The sequence below is a fragment of the Mustela erminea genome, chromosome 14 (assembly GCF_009829155.1).
Source record: "Mustela erminea isolate mMusErm1 chromosome 14, mMusErm1.Pri, whole genome shotgun sequence".
Taxonomy (NCBI): Eukaryota; Metazoa; Chordata; class Mammalia; order Carnivora; family Mustelidae; genus Mustela; species Mustela erminea.
Genome location: NC_045627.1, coordinates 83,587,858 through 83,600,954, shown reverse-complemented (window position 1 = coordinate 83,600,954; position 13,097 = coordinate 83,587,858). Strand labels below are relative to the sequence as shown.

The window sequence follows — 13,097 nt, the reverse complement described above, 5'->3', positions numbered from 1 at the left end:
GAATACTGAAGTTTAACGAGACTGAAATCCAAAATTTGTCGAATAGAGATGATGTTAAATTGGAGGCAGGGCACTATACTGGGAGCTGGTACATTTGGACTCTTGTCTTGTTTTGTCCCCGCTGGAGGACCAAGGGTGAATGTTCTGGGCTATGAATCCTTTCCGTTCAAAATGAGCGAGTTGGGGGCGCCTGGGTGGCTCAGTGAGTTAAAACTCTGCCTTCAGCTCAGGTCATGGTCTCAGGGTCCTGGGATTGAGCCCCGCATTGGGCTCTCTGCTCGGCGGAGAGCCTGCTTCCTCCCCTCTCTCTGTCTGCCTCTCTGCCTACTTGTGATCTCTCTCTCTCTCTGTCAAATAAATAAATAAAATCTTAAAAAAAAAAAAATGAGCGAGTTGGCTGGATCGTTCTCTAAGGTCTTTCTAGGTTTAACTTTCCCTGACTCTGGAGCCTTTGACACTGAGTCATTTTCATGTTGTAAAATAAGTAAAATCTCTAACAATACTGACCTGGCTGTTGGCGGGAGTCCAGCTTCCCCCACACAAATACAGCCCAAGCAGCTCCTTGGTGTTTGAGTCACCGAGAACCACGGAGGCCCAACCCTCAAATTAATAAAGCAAAGCGACAGCCCTCAGGAGGTGAACATGTTCACCCTCCATGAGACACTAACTCGGGACAGTTTACAGACCCCAAAGTCATGGTTATTAAGAAAAGATGTAAGGGAGGGGGTGCTGGGGTGGCTCAGCTGGTTAAGCATCCAACTCTTTTTAAGATTTATTTATTTGAGAGAGAGAGAAAGAGAGAGAAACGGGGAGGGGCAGAGGGAGAGAATCTCCAGCAGACCCTCCACGGAGAGCTGAGGCTGCCGCCGGCCTGGTCTCGTGACCCTGAGACCATGACCCAAGTCAAGATCAAAAGTCAGACGCCCAACCAACTGAGACACCCAGGCACCCCAAGGGTCCAACTCTTGATCTCAGCTCAGGTCTTGATATGCGTTCAAGCCCTGCGTAAGGGAAGAGCTACCGGGAAACCCCACAACAACCTCTTTGGGAGAAGGTAAAATAACACGATGATTCTTTAATAAAAGAAGGTAGATACATTAATATAATACCCATTAATTTTCAACTGGATTTTGTGAACATGCACAATATATACACACCATTAGAATTTTATCAGGACAAGATACAAATTCAAGGTCTGGATCCACTCAGTTTCTCCAACACTGCTAACTTGAACACGAGGTATATTGTAGTTTCTCACGTTTATGACAGCACAGGAGCCCGTCGGGATTTTTTTCTACTAATGTTGGCTTCTATAGCATTATTTGTAAAGTTCACCCTTTTTAATATAATCATAGAAATTAAAGTTGTCCAGTCCTGTTTTAGGGCATTTCATCTATTCCCCTACTTTCCTTATCAGACCATACTGTCTTTTTGTTTGGAAAGATTGAATAAATTAGTTTCTATCCTCTCCCTATTTGAAAGTCAAGTAGACTTTATCTCTTTTGATCCAAGGTCTAAATTTGTCTTTATTTCTTCCTGATATTTTAAAGTAATCCTCTCTCTATTGTATTTACCAATTCTGAATATTTAAATGTGTTTTGCATTATAGAAATTAAGCCAATTCAAGAAACATGATTGTGCCAAGCAAAATTACTCTAAAAATGTCATTTCCTTAATAAACACAATACTCTCATTTATGTACTAAAATGCTTCCCATTGAACAGTAGTGATTATGAGCCTTGAAATATTTTTCAACATCTCTAACCCATGTCACCTTTGCAGAAAACACAAACCTCTAACCACTCTAATGTCTACCTCCTGGAGGGGACTTAGCATATGCACCCTGGGTGGGAGGGGGACGGGGTCCTCTTCTCCTGATTGAGAATCCCCGATACTGAAGAAACGGTATAGCCAGTATTTTGTTGAACTTTGCCTTTCTATAATCTGTACTGTGAAACAATAGATTTTTGCCTTCCCAGATATAAAATTATTATATTATTTTTTACATCACCAAATATGTTTTATCAAAGCCTATAGGCCCCTTCTCTCATTCCTTGTAAGATTCTGATATACTTCTTTACAGGAACAAGGTTTCTCCCTCTTGAGTATCACTGAACCAGAACATAATTTCTGCATTACTATTCATGATCAGGCCCAATAATTAAGTTTGAGGAAACACTACTCAATTCAAATATAGAAAGAAATGACATTGAAAAATAATGCACAATAAGAATGAATATTATAATATTGAATATGTTTTGATTACAATACCAATACCAAACTATTTTAACTTTATGGTTGAAAACTAATAGAGAGACTTGTTTGGAATTTTTTTTTTTTTTTAAAACTGGGCTCCATGCCCAACACGGGGCTTGAACTCACAACTCTGAGATCATGAGTCACGTGCTACTCTACCAACTGAGCTAGTTAGGTACCCCGAGAGACTTGTTTTTAAAATGACCTGCTGAAATCATCATGAAATGCATCCTTTATGCAGGTCAATTACAGTAACAAAGTATATTGCTTTAAAATAACGTCTGCAGTCATATGATCTATAGAACCATACACTTATTTTCCACCCGCTTCCAGACATTCAGAACTAGAACTTTCAGATTTTTCTTTTTTTAACTTTAACTTTTTTTTTAGATTTTTCTAAATACATTTTCAGTTGCTACCTACTTTAGAAACTTAGAATTGATCTATAGAATTGTCAACTGTAACAAAATCTTCTCTGATTCTAAAAAATAAAAATTTAACAGGAATATAAAATAGCCATGTCTGTAAGTAATACTTCAAATGTATTTTTCCAAATGCTGACAAAGTGAAACGTCTGCCTGCCCTGAAGCTGGAATGATTAATATATACACAACTCTAAAAATAGTTCTGGAAAAATACGGATGCCTTTCTTCCTAAATTTGAAAAATGATTTCCTGTGCCTCTGTGATGCAGCCCGGAACAACAGATCAAACAGCAAAGGTCTACCCCAAGCATCATGACTAAGGACCTAAACAGAATGCTTCGATGCTGTGGAGGTTTACTTCCCCAACAAGGCACAATAGTTTAGAATGTTCTACCAGCGATCGGGGGAGAGGACCCACTCCCTCGGATGTCAGTATTCTGCGCCGATGTGCTTTGCGATGGTGTTCAGCTGGATATTTGAAGCTCCTTCATATATCGTGCCTTAAACAAAACGGAGTGAAAGGAACAATTAGTGCTCCCATGGCCACACGTCTGTACAAGAAATCCCTCTCACATCTCACCTTTGTGATTGCTATAGAATGGTCCCCAGTTGGGGTACCTGGGTGGCTCAGTTAAACGTCTGCTTTTGGCTCAGGTCCTGATCCCAGGGTCCTGGGATCGAGTCCCGTGTCAGGCTCCCTGCTCAGCGGGGGGTCTGCTTCTCCCTCTGCCCTTCCCTGGCTCATTCTCTCTCTCTCTCTCAAAAATGAAATAAATAAATCTTTTAAAAAGAACACTCCAACTGTCCCCAGTGACACTCCATGCCCTTGAATATGGTACTGTATGACAAAGTCATTCTGCCTACGAGATGTTAATATTCATTTGGAAACTGGATTCTGATTCCAGAATCAGTAGGAAACACCAGAGTTGTTCCTCAGCTATCTGTACGTAAGCCTGGACTGTCCCTCAGGAACAGGAAGCTTTGAAAGCCCCTCATTTTGAGCTCCCCACCTGGTAGTGGAGCATCACAACACTCAGGCTTGATCAGGCATGAAGCTTCTGGAATCGGAACTTTGCTTCAAAGATCGGCATTCAACGCATCAAATGTATTAATGTGTTTAGGAAAAGAAAAATTACAACAGCTGATTTTGTTGCACTTTTACTAAAAGGTCTGTGGATTCATTTAAAAAGGCAACTTGAGGTTTTAAAATATATAAACATCCATCTTTTTCTTGAAGGAAGGATGCGGGGGAAGGAAAACCAACCACAGAGAAGAAGACAGCCAGTAAACACGACATGGAAGAGATTCCACTGCCTTTGCTCAAAGATTTCAGTAGCAGAAAATCAAACACAGACAGCAGCCCCGACAGCCACAGAGGCGAATAAAAGAAAACAAAATGAAACGTAAAAAATCTATTTACCGACTTTCGCATCTCGGAAGTATTTTTCCACAGGGTAATCTTTGGTGTAGCCGACTCCTCCCATCCACTCGATACACTTACTGGTTGTGAGGCCCGCCACCTGCCAAAACCAAGCGGCAGACGACCTGCTGAAACCACAAAACCGATGCCCCATAAACACTCCTGCGGAATATTCTAGTGACGCGGGTTCACGGCTACCGGCAAGTGGAAGGACTGAAGTGACCTTGTAAGACAGCATCGTCTCTTCAGTCTCCTTCCCTAGAACACTAGTGCAAACTGTCCTAATTCACAAAATTCCCATTTTCTTAGGAAAATTAGCGTATTGATCAGACCCAATCACATGCTGCCAACAGGCATTGTTTATTCAGCAAATATTTATCAAGGGCCTTCTTTCGATCACACACTCTGCCAGCTGCTGGGTAAACCACAGTGTGGCGGGGGGGGGGGGGGTGGCCGGTCACTGTCCTTTTTGGCTCACACGTCCAACTAACAATTACAGAAACAAGTAAACTCTACGGGGTAATAGAAGAGCCGGTTAGGAAAGCTGATGTTGATTTAGGGGTGGGGGGAACGTGTGAGGAAATGACAGCTTTGTTGAGCCCCAAAGGACGAGTTAGGGGACATTTCAAGTTTAGGAACATGTGGGAGGGCTTCAAGAGGAAAATGGGTTTATCATCGTCAGGGACCTGAGGGGGGCCGTACACTGGGGTCAGGGCAAACTGTGAAGACATTGGAGAGGCAGGCAGGCGGGCCTCACGATGGCAGGCCGACTGAAGACTGTAACGGACCCCAAAGGCGTCTGCATGCTGATCCCCAGAAACTGTAATGTTTGCACCTTACGTGGCCATGGGGGCCCACAGTTGTGCTAAGTTGAGGGCTTTGAGATGGGAGACGGTCCCGGATAGCTTGGGTGTGCTCAACAGCATCACAAGGGTCCTCTTAAGGGAAAGAGAGAGGCAGGAGAGCCAGAGCCAGACTTGAATGCGCTACCCCGAGGGCCTTGAAGGCGGAGGCCGGGGCTGTTGAGGGGGAGAAGGCGAGCAGCCTCTAGAAGCGGGAAGAGCGAGGAAACAGATTCTCCCCAGAGCCTCCGAGAGGCAGCTCTGCTGACACTCTGATTCTATCCCAGTGATAACTCAGACTTCGGAACTCCAGAGCCACGAGATGAATACAACTGTATTGCTTTAGGCCACTAAATTTTTGGTTAATTTGTTAAAAGCCTCAGGAATTGAATACAAATATTGTTCCACTTGCTGTGAGAAGCCACGACAGTTAAGCGGGGGCGACCTGGGCTCCTGGACATTCTGAAAAGGGAAGACTGGACTGGAGGAAGAAGCAAGAGGCCCCGTGGAACAGCCGGAAGGTGAGCGGGGTCCTCTGGTCGAGAAACGCCGTGGCTCGGACAACAGGGGGCAGCGGACAGGCGGAGAAACCTGTGAGTGCGAGAAATGCCCGGGGCCGGATCCTCCAGCGGATGATGGGATTCAAGGCGGGGATGAGGGGGACGAGGTGTCAAGGCGGCTCAGGCCTCTGACCGGTACAACGGGGTGGGCAGGCCCAGTGGAAACCGGACCTATTAGTCTGGAACTCAGATGGGAGGCAGAGGTGGGAGCTGAAACTGGGGGGCTGAGCGGTTAAGGAACTACTCCAAGCTACGGAGTGACGAAGACAAGCGACAGAGGCTGGGACGTAGCACTCGGTGACCTGGCAAGGTCTCCAGCCAGCGTCTACCGGGTTAAACGGAGAAGGCGTGAGGCATCAACAGAAAGCATTCCCTCAAAACGTGAACAATCTCTTCCTGAGGTTTTTACTTCGCGTGATCTCCCCTGGTATTCACTTTGCCCGAACCAGAGGCACCAGGAGAGGGAGACCACATTCAGATGGAGCTGACGGAGGGACTCGTGATGCGTGTTCTACCCGAACTGCGTGACTCAGTTTCCACTGAAGAGCCCGTGATAACACCGAGACCTCATAGAATTAAAGCACTTTTCCACGAAAGGCTTGCGATTTTGCTTTTCTGTTGTAGGAACCGCAAAGTCTATGCTATTTTACTTGAAAAACAAATGCTCAATCAATACCAAGTGGAAAGGTTCATACATACATAATGGGGGAGTGGAGGGGAAGAAGGCTGAATTACGGATTTCGGTTGTTTGTTGTTTTACCTCTGATGCATAGTATTTGGCCATCGATGCTTCTTTTATGAACGGCTTTCCAGCTTCTAAGAGCCTGGCAGTGTTGTACGTCAGCAATCTCGCAGCTTCCAGCTGGGTGGCAACGTGGGCCACTTGGTGTTGGAGCCCCTGGAAATTCGGGCCCGTTAGAGAATTATGATGTCTGAAAAAACAGCTTATCCTCAAGGTCTTGCCTGGATGTGGAACACTGACAGGATGAAAATATACCCCCGAAATGGAATTTGCTTTCATTTCGTAGAAATACTTAAAAATATGCAATCTACAAGGAAACGGATCTAGAAAACGTTCAAAGTTCATGTAATTCTGTATAACTGTCAAGATTTAAAAAATAATCACAGAATTAGGTTTAACAATTTGTTATATTTAATAATTAATTTAAACCCGTTTTAGGATCAAAATGAAGCTTCACAGTTTTCTTTTAATTACCCACACCCGGCATCTGAGAAGTGTCATGATTACCCCTGTCGGTTCACCTGGCGCCATATCCCTCCCTCGCCAACTCCACAGACTCAGAAACATTGTTTTCTCTGTACAAAGGAGATCTAAAGCTTGCCACAAACTGTCTTCATATTCTGTCCCTTTCCTTGCGATCTCTGTGGCAGCTGGCTCCGAGAAAGTACTCTAGCATAATTAAATGAAAATAGGACCAGAAGCCAAGACGAAACACCTATGGTTTGACACCTGATGTCCTTGGGAACTCAATCTCCAGGGGCTTCCGCTTCCCGTGGCTAAGATGCAAGGACAGCACGGGCTATGGGGGTTCCTGGCCAGGCCTGCCACGCTCAGTCTTTCCAGGCCTTGAACTGACCGCGTACACTCACACTGTGCCCAGAATCTGTACGCACAGGCTATCTGTGCGTGCTTGTGTAAGGCCAAGTCCTTATCGCAGCACCTGAAGACAACGCAGCAAAACAGAGCCAGAAATGTAGTAAGAAATCGGACTTGGAGCCTAGAGCTGCCTTCAGGGAGGTTTCACGAACATGTCAAACAGCTACTCTGGATTTTTAGGTCAAGTGCTTGAGTAAGCGCAGTAAGCTGCGGCTCCGGGCCTTCCCTAACCTGGCTAGGCTTCCACATGGACTGGAAGATGCCATGGCCCCCTACAGCCCCCATAACTGGGGAGCTCCGAGAAGCCACATCGTTAGACCAGGCCAGCTTCTTTCAACGCACTTGGCTGAGAACTTCTCATTTGACTCACTGCAGCAAACCGTACCTTCTGCTTTCAAGAAGTGTCCAAGTGTAGTCTTCGGAGGATTATTGTGTGGTTCCCGCAGAGGGCTCCTAATAAGTTTTCCCATTTACTGAGCACTCATCCCACTCAGGCAACGTGCTACATACACCACACACCTCTCTGAGGCCAAGTCACCCTAGCATTACCTTTAGTTTAGAAATGGGGCAGTTGGGGCCGAGAGGGTGAGGTAACTTGCCCACGGCCTACAACTGGTAAGAGAGAGCTGGGATTTGAGCCCTGGGTGCCCGACTGCAGACCCCATGCCCTAGAACTTGGAAAGCAGTGCGGAGTCAACTGTAAAGTGCTCACTAAAAAGTCTGGAGTCATACCACAGGTGGGCCTCAAGGACGACTGTCCTACCCTTGGAGAAGGTCAAGGTGTTCACAGGTATGCGCCCTGAGACCTTTCCTTCCTCCTCCCCACCTCTTCCATTAAGATCGCCCCGAGGGGACGCCCTCCATGGCTTTATGGCACAGCTCTTCATTAACAGAAACCTCGAGAGGACGGCTTGGACGGAGAGGCTAATAATCACATACCTGAAAATCAAATATCCTTTTGCCAAACTGCATCCTTTCTTTCATGTAGGGAATAGTGTAGTCAAAGCACCCTTGAGCCAGTCCCAGCATCTGTTCAAAAAAAAAGAGCAGGATTTCTTATTTTGTTATTAAGTTTATGCTTTTAATTATTCAGGGGATACATTCCTTTTATAGGCAAATTGAGTCATTGTGGGCAGGGGAAGAACTGGAGGCACCAAGCGGTACCTTCACCCACTGCATTTGTAGAACTTAACTTCCAGGGACTGGGAGAAGATGCGAGAAATCATTCGAGTGGTTTCATATAAATGTGGGTCTATTTAATTCTAGCAGACTTGAGTCTCAGGCTTGGCTCTGCTCCTACTACGAGGTTACTTCGAAGGGAGCTCTTCATTTAAACTCTGCTTCTCCAGGCATAAAGCAAGCCCTGGAAATGCCGCTCTCAACTGGCCTTGAAGACTACAGAGTAGCTCCCTCTAGTCTTTCTAGAAGGCCAGTGTGGAAGGTCACTTCCTAACCTTCTATCTTCCTGTCCGTGTTGCATACTATAAGAATTAATAAACGCTTCAGGGAAAGGGCACTAGAACATAAAAGAACAGGGTTTCCCAACCCCAGCTACACATTAGGTCCATCTGTGGGAACTTGATTAAAAAAAGCGATGTGAGGTGTCTAAGGACTGAAGGCTTGGAGTGGAGGGCCCGAGTGGCCGAGGTGTCAGGGTTTTCAGACCTGAACGGTTTCCTGCAGGGTTACACTGAGAGCACCCGGTAAAGACGGGGACTTATACACGGGAACCAGTCAGGCCTGCTGGCAAGCTCAGCTCAACGGTCTCATTGCTAACCGACCTACTGACCCGTTCAAGCTCAGAAATGGTTGCTCCCTTCCAACACTAGGTGGCCATGAAGTCACTGTCCCGCATGATGTCAACTATATGGGTTTTAGAAAAAGAATTAAAAAACAAAACAAAACAAACAAACGAAAAAAACAGTGAAAGCTTTGGGGGAAACGCCCACAAACTTATCAATATTTTATTAGTGTTCATTACATTTTCCTTCAACCTTTTGTTTTGAATTTCCTGGAGAACAGAATATCAAACTAAAACTGATTAAAGGACACCATCCCCCGCAAAACCCAAACTTCGGTGAGGCACCAACCCTCTGCACTTGGGGCTGAGATAAGATGAGGTCACCAAACTCAGGACTAACGTTTATGGCATGCAGATAATATCCTAAAAATGACCTGTTGTCAGTCACAATAGGCTTCTCCATCTCTGTAAGACGTTTTCACTATCAATAACGAAAAACTAAATGGTCTTTGGCTGCAGTTTTGAGGACAGATACCTTCAGTTTGCTATAATTTGTGACTCTTTCTCTAAAAGGGATCCACGGTGTTAACCAAGAAATGGTAACTACCTGACCTTAACTTTTAATTAGGTTATATGATAACTTGGAGTAATCAGATGAAAGCCCAGGCTGTGTATTTTACTACCGGAAGATCTATATTATTTCTATATCTGAGAACAAGGAGATCTAGTCCTACAGTTTTTAATGTCGTATCTGATGAAACGGAATCACAGGAAAACATTAAAAAGAACAAATAAGCCATCTCTCTCATTATCTAGCTTTGTGAGAAACATGGGTTAAGTTTTGATCTAAGGATGTTTTGTTAGCAAATTAACAGCAGCAGAAAAAACATGTAGAGGGATACTACAACATCTAACTATACCAATGGCTTTAAAATCTAAATGCTGTTAGTTTTTGAATTCGGGATATTTGGTGATTAAAAATAAACAAATATATTCTACAAAATGACATTAAAAAAAAAAGATTTTATTTTTAAGTAACCTCTACATTCAATGTGGGGCTTGAACTTGTAACTCCAAGATCAAGAATCACGTGCTCCGCCGAATGAGCCAGCCAGGCGCCCCCAAAATGACATTTATAATAAAACCAGATGCTATTAATTGTGTTAATCAAGAAAGCAACCGATCTCACTTCATAGAACAATGTAATGTGCATTATAAAGGGCAAATTTGGTTAAAAAAATGGAATAGTTCTCATCGTATATATCTGTCTAATTATGGCTATTTTATTTCAAGCACCAAAAACACAAGATTGCCTGATTTTCACAGGCAAAACGCTAAGCAGCAAATCTTTCATTCTTTACAGATTACAGACCCTCACTACACAGAATATCAGGTATTCTTAATTAAAAAAATTTTCTTCTAGAATGAACTTCAAAAACTGAAAAGGCGATTTTTTCCCAAAGACACATTTAATTTACAATATATTTGGGAAGTTATCGATCCAGGTATTGGATAATACTTAACATTCTCAAAGCAGAAAAAGCGTCACCACTGAGCCATTGTTTGGTTCTCAGGACATTACATAATTGACCCAAGCGGGATATGAAAGAAACCAGTCAGAAGCCATTTCTTCCCCACACGGAAGGGAAGGGCGCCATCTTGTGTTCACGAGCTTCCAACACTCACCAGTTTTCCTTACCCTCCCTCCCTCCCACCCTCTCTTCCTTCCTTCGCACTTTTTCTTTCTACCTTTTAATTGACCCACACTGTGGAAGAGTCAAGCAGTTTGGCTAAAATGTGACTAACCTGTGCAGCAATTCCTATTCTGCCTTCATTAAGACTCCCTATGGCATACTTATAGCCCTGTCCAATTTGTCCCAGGATATTGGCTTCTGGAACCTGAAAGGAAAAATGTGCAGTTATTTCTACATTTAATTTTACATAAATCGTTTTGATTACACAGGTTTATATACACAACATCCCCAATTTGTGTGACAGGACTCTAGCCCAGGACTTCGTGAGCTCCAAGGCTACCCGTAGTCTCTGTCTCCTCCTCGGCTTCCCACAAAGCTCTGGGAGAGGACAGGACTCACGTCAGTGCTGTTTGCTATTGCTTCTGCTAGTGCCCAGCACAGGCACGTGTTGAACAAATGAATGGATCTAGAAAAAGGGACTCTCGTACAATCCATCAATAACAGAAGAATAATCACTTTCCCCAGTTCCTACCTGTATGCTATGGAGAGATAGGACATACTGGGAATCACACAAAACATGTAAGTACTTGGCTAAATCAAGGGTATCCAACCCTTCTTCTGCTGTGACTATCATCCCTGTAAAAATCACCTGAGGTGAGCGCGCGCGCGCACACACACGCATGAGCATATGAGGGAGGGGCGGAAGGAGAGAAGAAACAGATTAAAATGTTTATTCGTAATTAAAAATAATGTAGACTGGGAACAGTAAAACAATCCATTTAGCTTTATAACCTCAAGAGAGGGAGTGGGCAGAACAGAGAAAGAAAGGGCAGGCAGGAAGGAAGCCAGTCTGGGGCAATTAGTGAGGCTGGACCATCCGTCTGCAAAGTCAGCCTGTGCCCGCACGCTCCCTCATGAACCAAAGGATCAAGTTGTAATACGAGTGATAAAAAGCCTGTCACAACCTGTTCCACCCATGCCAAGTTCTAAAGCATAACATTCTAGCAGTCTTCTCTTTCTCACTTAAAAAAAAAAAAAAAATTCAATGTAATTAACATATCCTGAATTATTAGTTTCAGAGATGGAGGTCAGTGATTCATCAGTTGCATGTAACACCCACGCTCATTCCATCACTTCCTGCCCTCCTTCGTGCCCATCCCCCAGTCACCCCATTCCCCTACCCCTCGCCCCTCCAGCAGCCCCGTTTGTTCCCTAGAGTTAAGAGTCTCTGATGTTTTTTTTGTTTGTTTAAGATTTTATTTATTTGAAAGAGAGAGAGAGACAGCGAGAGAGGGAACACAAGAAGGGGGAGTGGAAGAGGGGGAAGCAGGCTTCCCGCTGAGCAGGGAGCCGGATGCTGCAGGGCTGGAACCCAGGACCCTGAGATCATGACCTGAGCCAAACGCAGACGCTCAACGACTGAGCCACCCAAGTGCCCCAGGAGTCTCTGATGGTTTGTCTCCCTCTGATTTCATCTTATTTCTCTCCCTCACTTTTAACAGATTCCACTCTAAACTGTGGGGCGCTGCCTCATGGGTTCTCAGGCTCATTGAGCAACATCCCCACCTTGTGGCCTGTGGTAGACCCACACCACACGTCTGTCTTTGAAGTCAGTATCAAGTTTATAAAGTATAAATGGTTCACAGGCACATAAATTAAGAAGTATAAACGGGATTAATCCTCAGCATTGGCTCTGTGGCCAGCTGCTAGACAGAGAAGTTCCCCTCTTTGCCTAAACTCTTGTGAAAAGTACGTTTAGTCAAGAGCTCACCTAAGAACGTTGTCCTACACGTGCTCAATAAGGTGACCCTTTTCTCACACATCTACAGTTCCCTGCATCGCTTATTTCATGCCAGTCTTTTGCTGGAAATTCTAAGATACCCACCTTGACGTTTTCAAATGTTAATGGGCACGTGGAAGAAGCTCTAATCCCCATTTTGTTTTCTGCTTTCCCTATGTGAAGGCCTTCAGTGTCCCGATCTACTAAGAAGCAGGTAATTCCTTTATATCCCTAAAAAGAAGATTCAAAATGCTGATTAAAAAAAATGCTATTGCCACACTTGAACTCGTAAGATCCCTTGTTTCCAAGAGTTGAAAGTTGACAGAAAACTAAAACTGAACTTTGGCATTAATATTAATGGACTCAGAGCTGCAACACGTGCATTAGGAAACTTGGAAAACACTAGATTTGCAATTAAGAAGTCTATAATTTCTTTTCCAGAAAGCATTATGGCTATTAAAATTATTAAGATACACTAAAGTATCATGTGACCATGAGCATTCCATGTCCTAAACTTCATTTGTTAAGTATGTTCAAGTTTCAAAATTTAATTCAATTAAATGTTATGTCAGAGAAAGGACAATCAAATGTACTTACCTTTTTGTCATATACCTATTTTCCAACTAAACCAAATATTCTTAAAATGAATGTAGTAAGTAGGTACTTAAATTCATCCTCAAATAGAAAATGTGAAATCCTACAAAATGGAAGGTTAGCTTCTGATATAACATATTTGGTGGCAATGAATAAACAGACTTCTGT

The 13,097-nt window shown here is 43.9% G+C and overlaps 1 protein-coding gene across 3 annotated transcripts in view; it reads right to left on the bottom strand.

The window, feature by feature from the left end:
- Positions 1–333: 333 nt before the first annotated feature.
- The window catches only part of ACADSB (acyl-CoA dehydrogenase short/branched chain), a 40,335-nt gene continuing 27,571 nt past the window's right edge, over positions 334–13,097 (bottom strand). For 2 of the 3 annotated variants that reach the window (XM_032313529.1, XM_032313527.1), the window contains 6 exons: positions 12,441–12,566; positions 10,668–10,760; positions 8,060–8,149; positions 6,263–6,400; positions 4,101–4,200; positions 334–3,180 (listed from right to left, as the gene is read on the bottom strand). In XM_032313529.1, coding sequence (XP_032169420.1) covers positions 3,110–3,180; positions 4,101–4,200; positions 6,263–6,400; positions 8,060–8,149; positions 10,668–10,760; positions 12,441–12,566 — 618 coding nt within the window. In that variant the 3' untranslated portion in view covers positions 334–3,109. The remainder of the gene's footprint in view (positions 3,181–4,100; positions 4,201–6,262; positions 6,401–8,059; positions 8,150–10,667; positions 10,761–12,440; positions 12,567–13,097) is intronic. The other variant, XM_032313528.1, reaches the window with a different exon arrangement.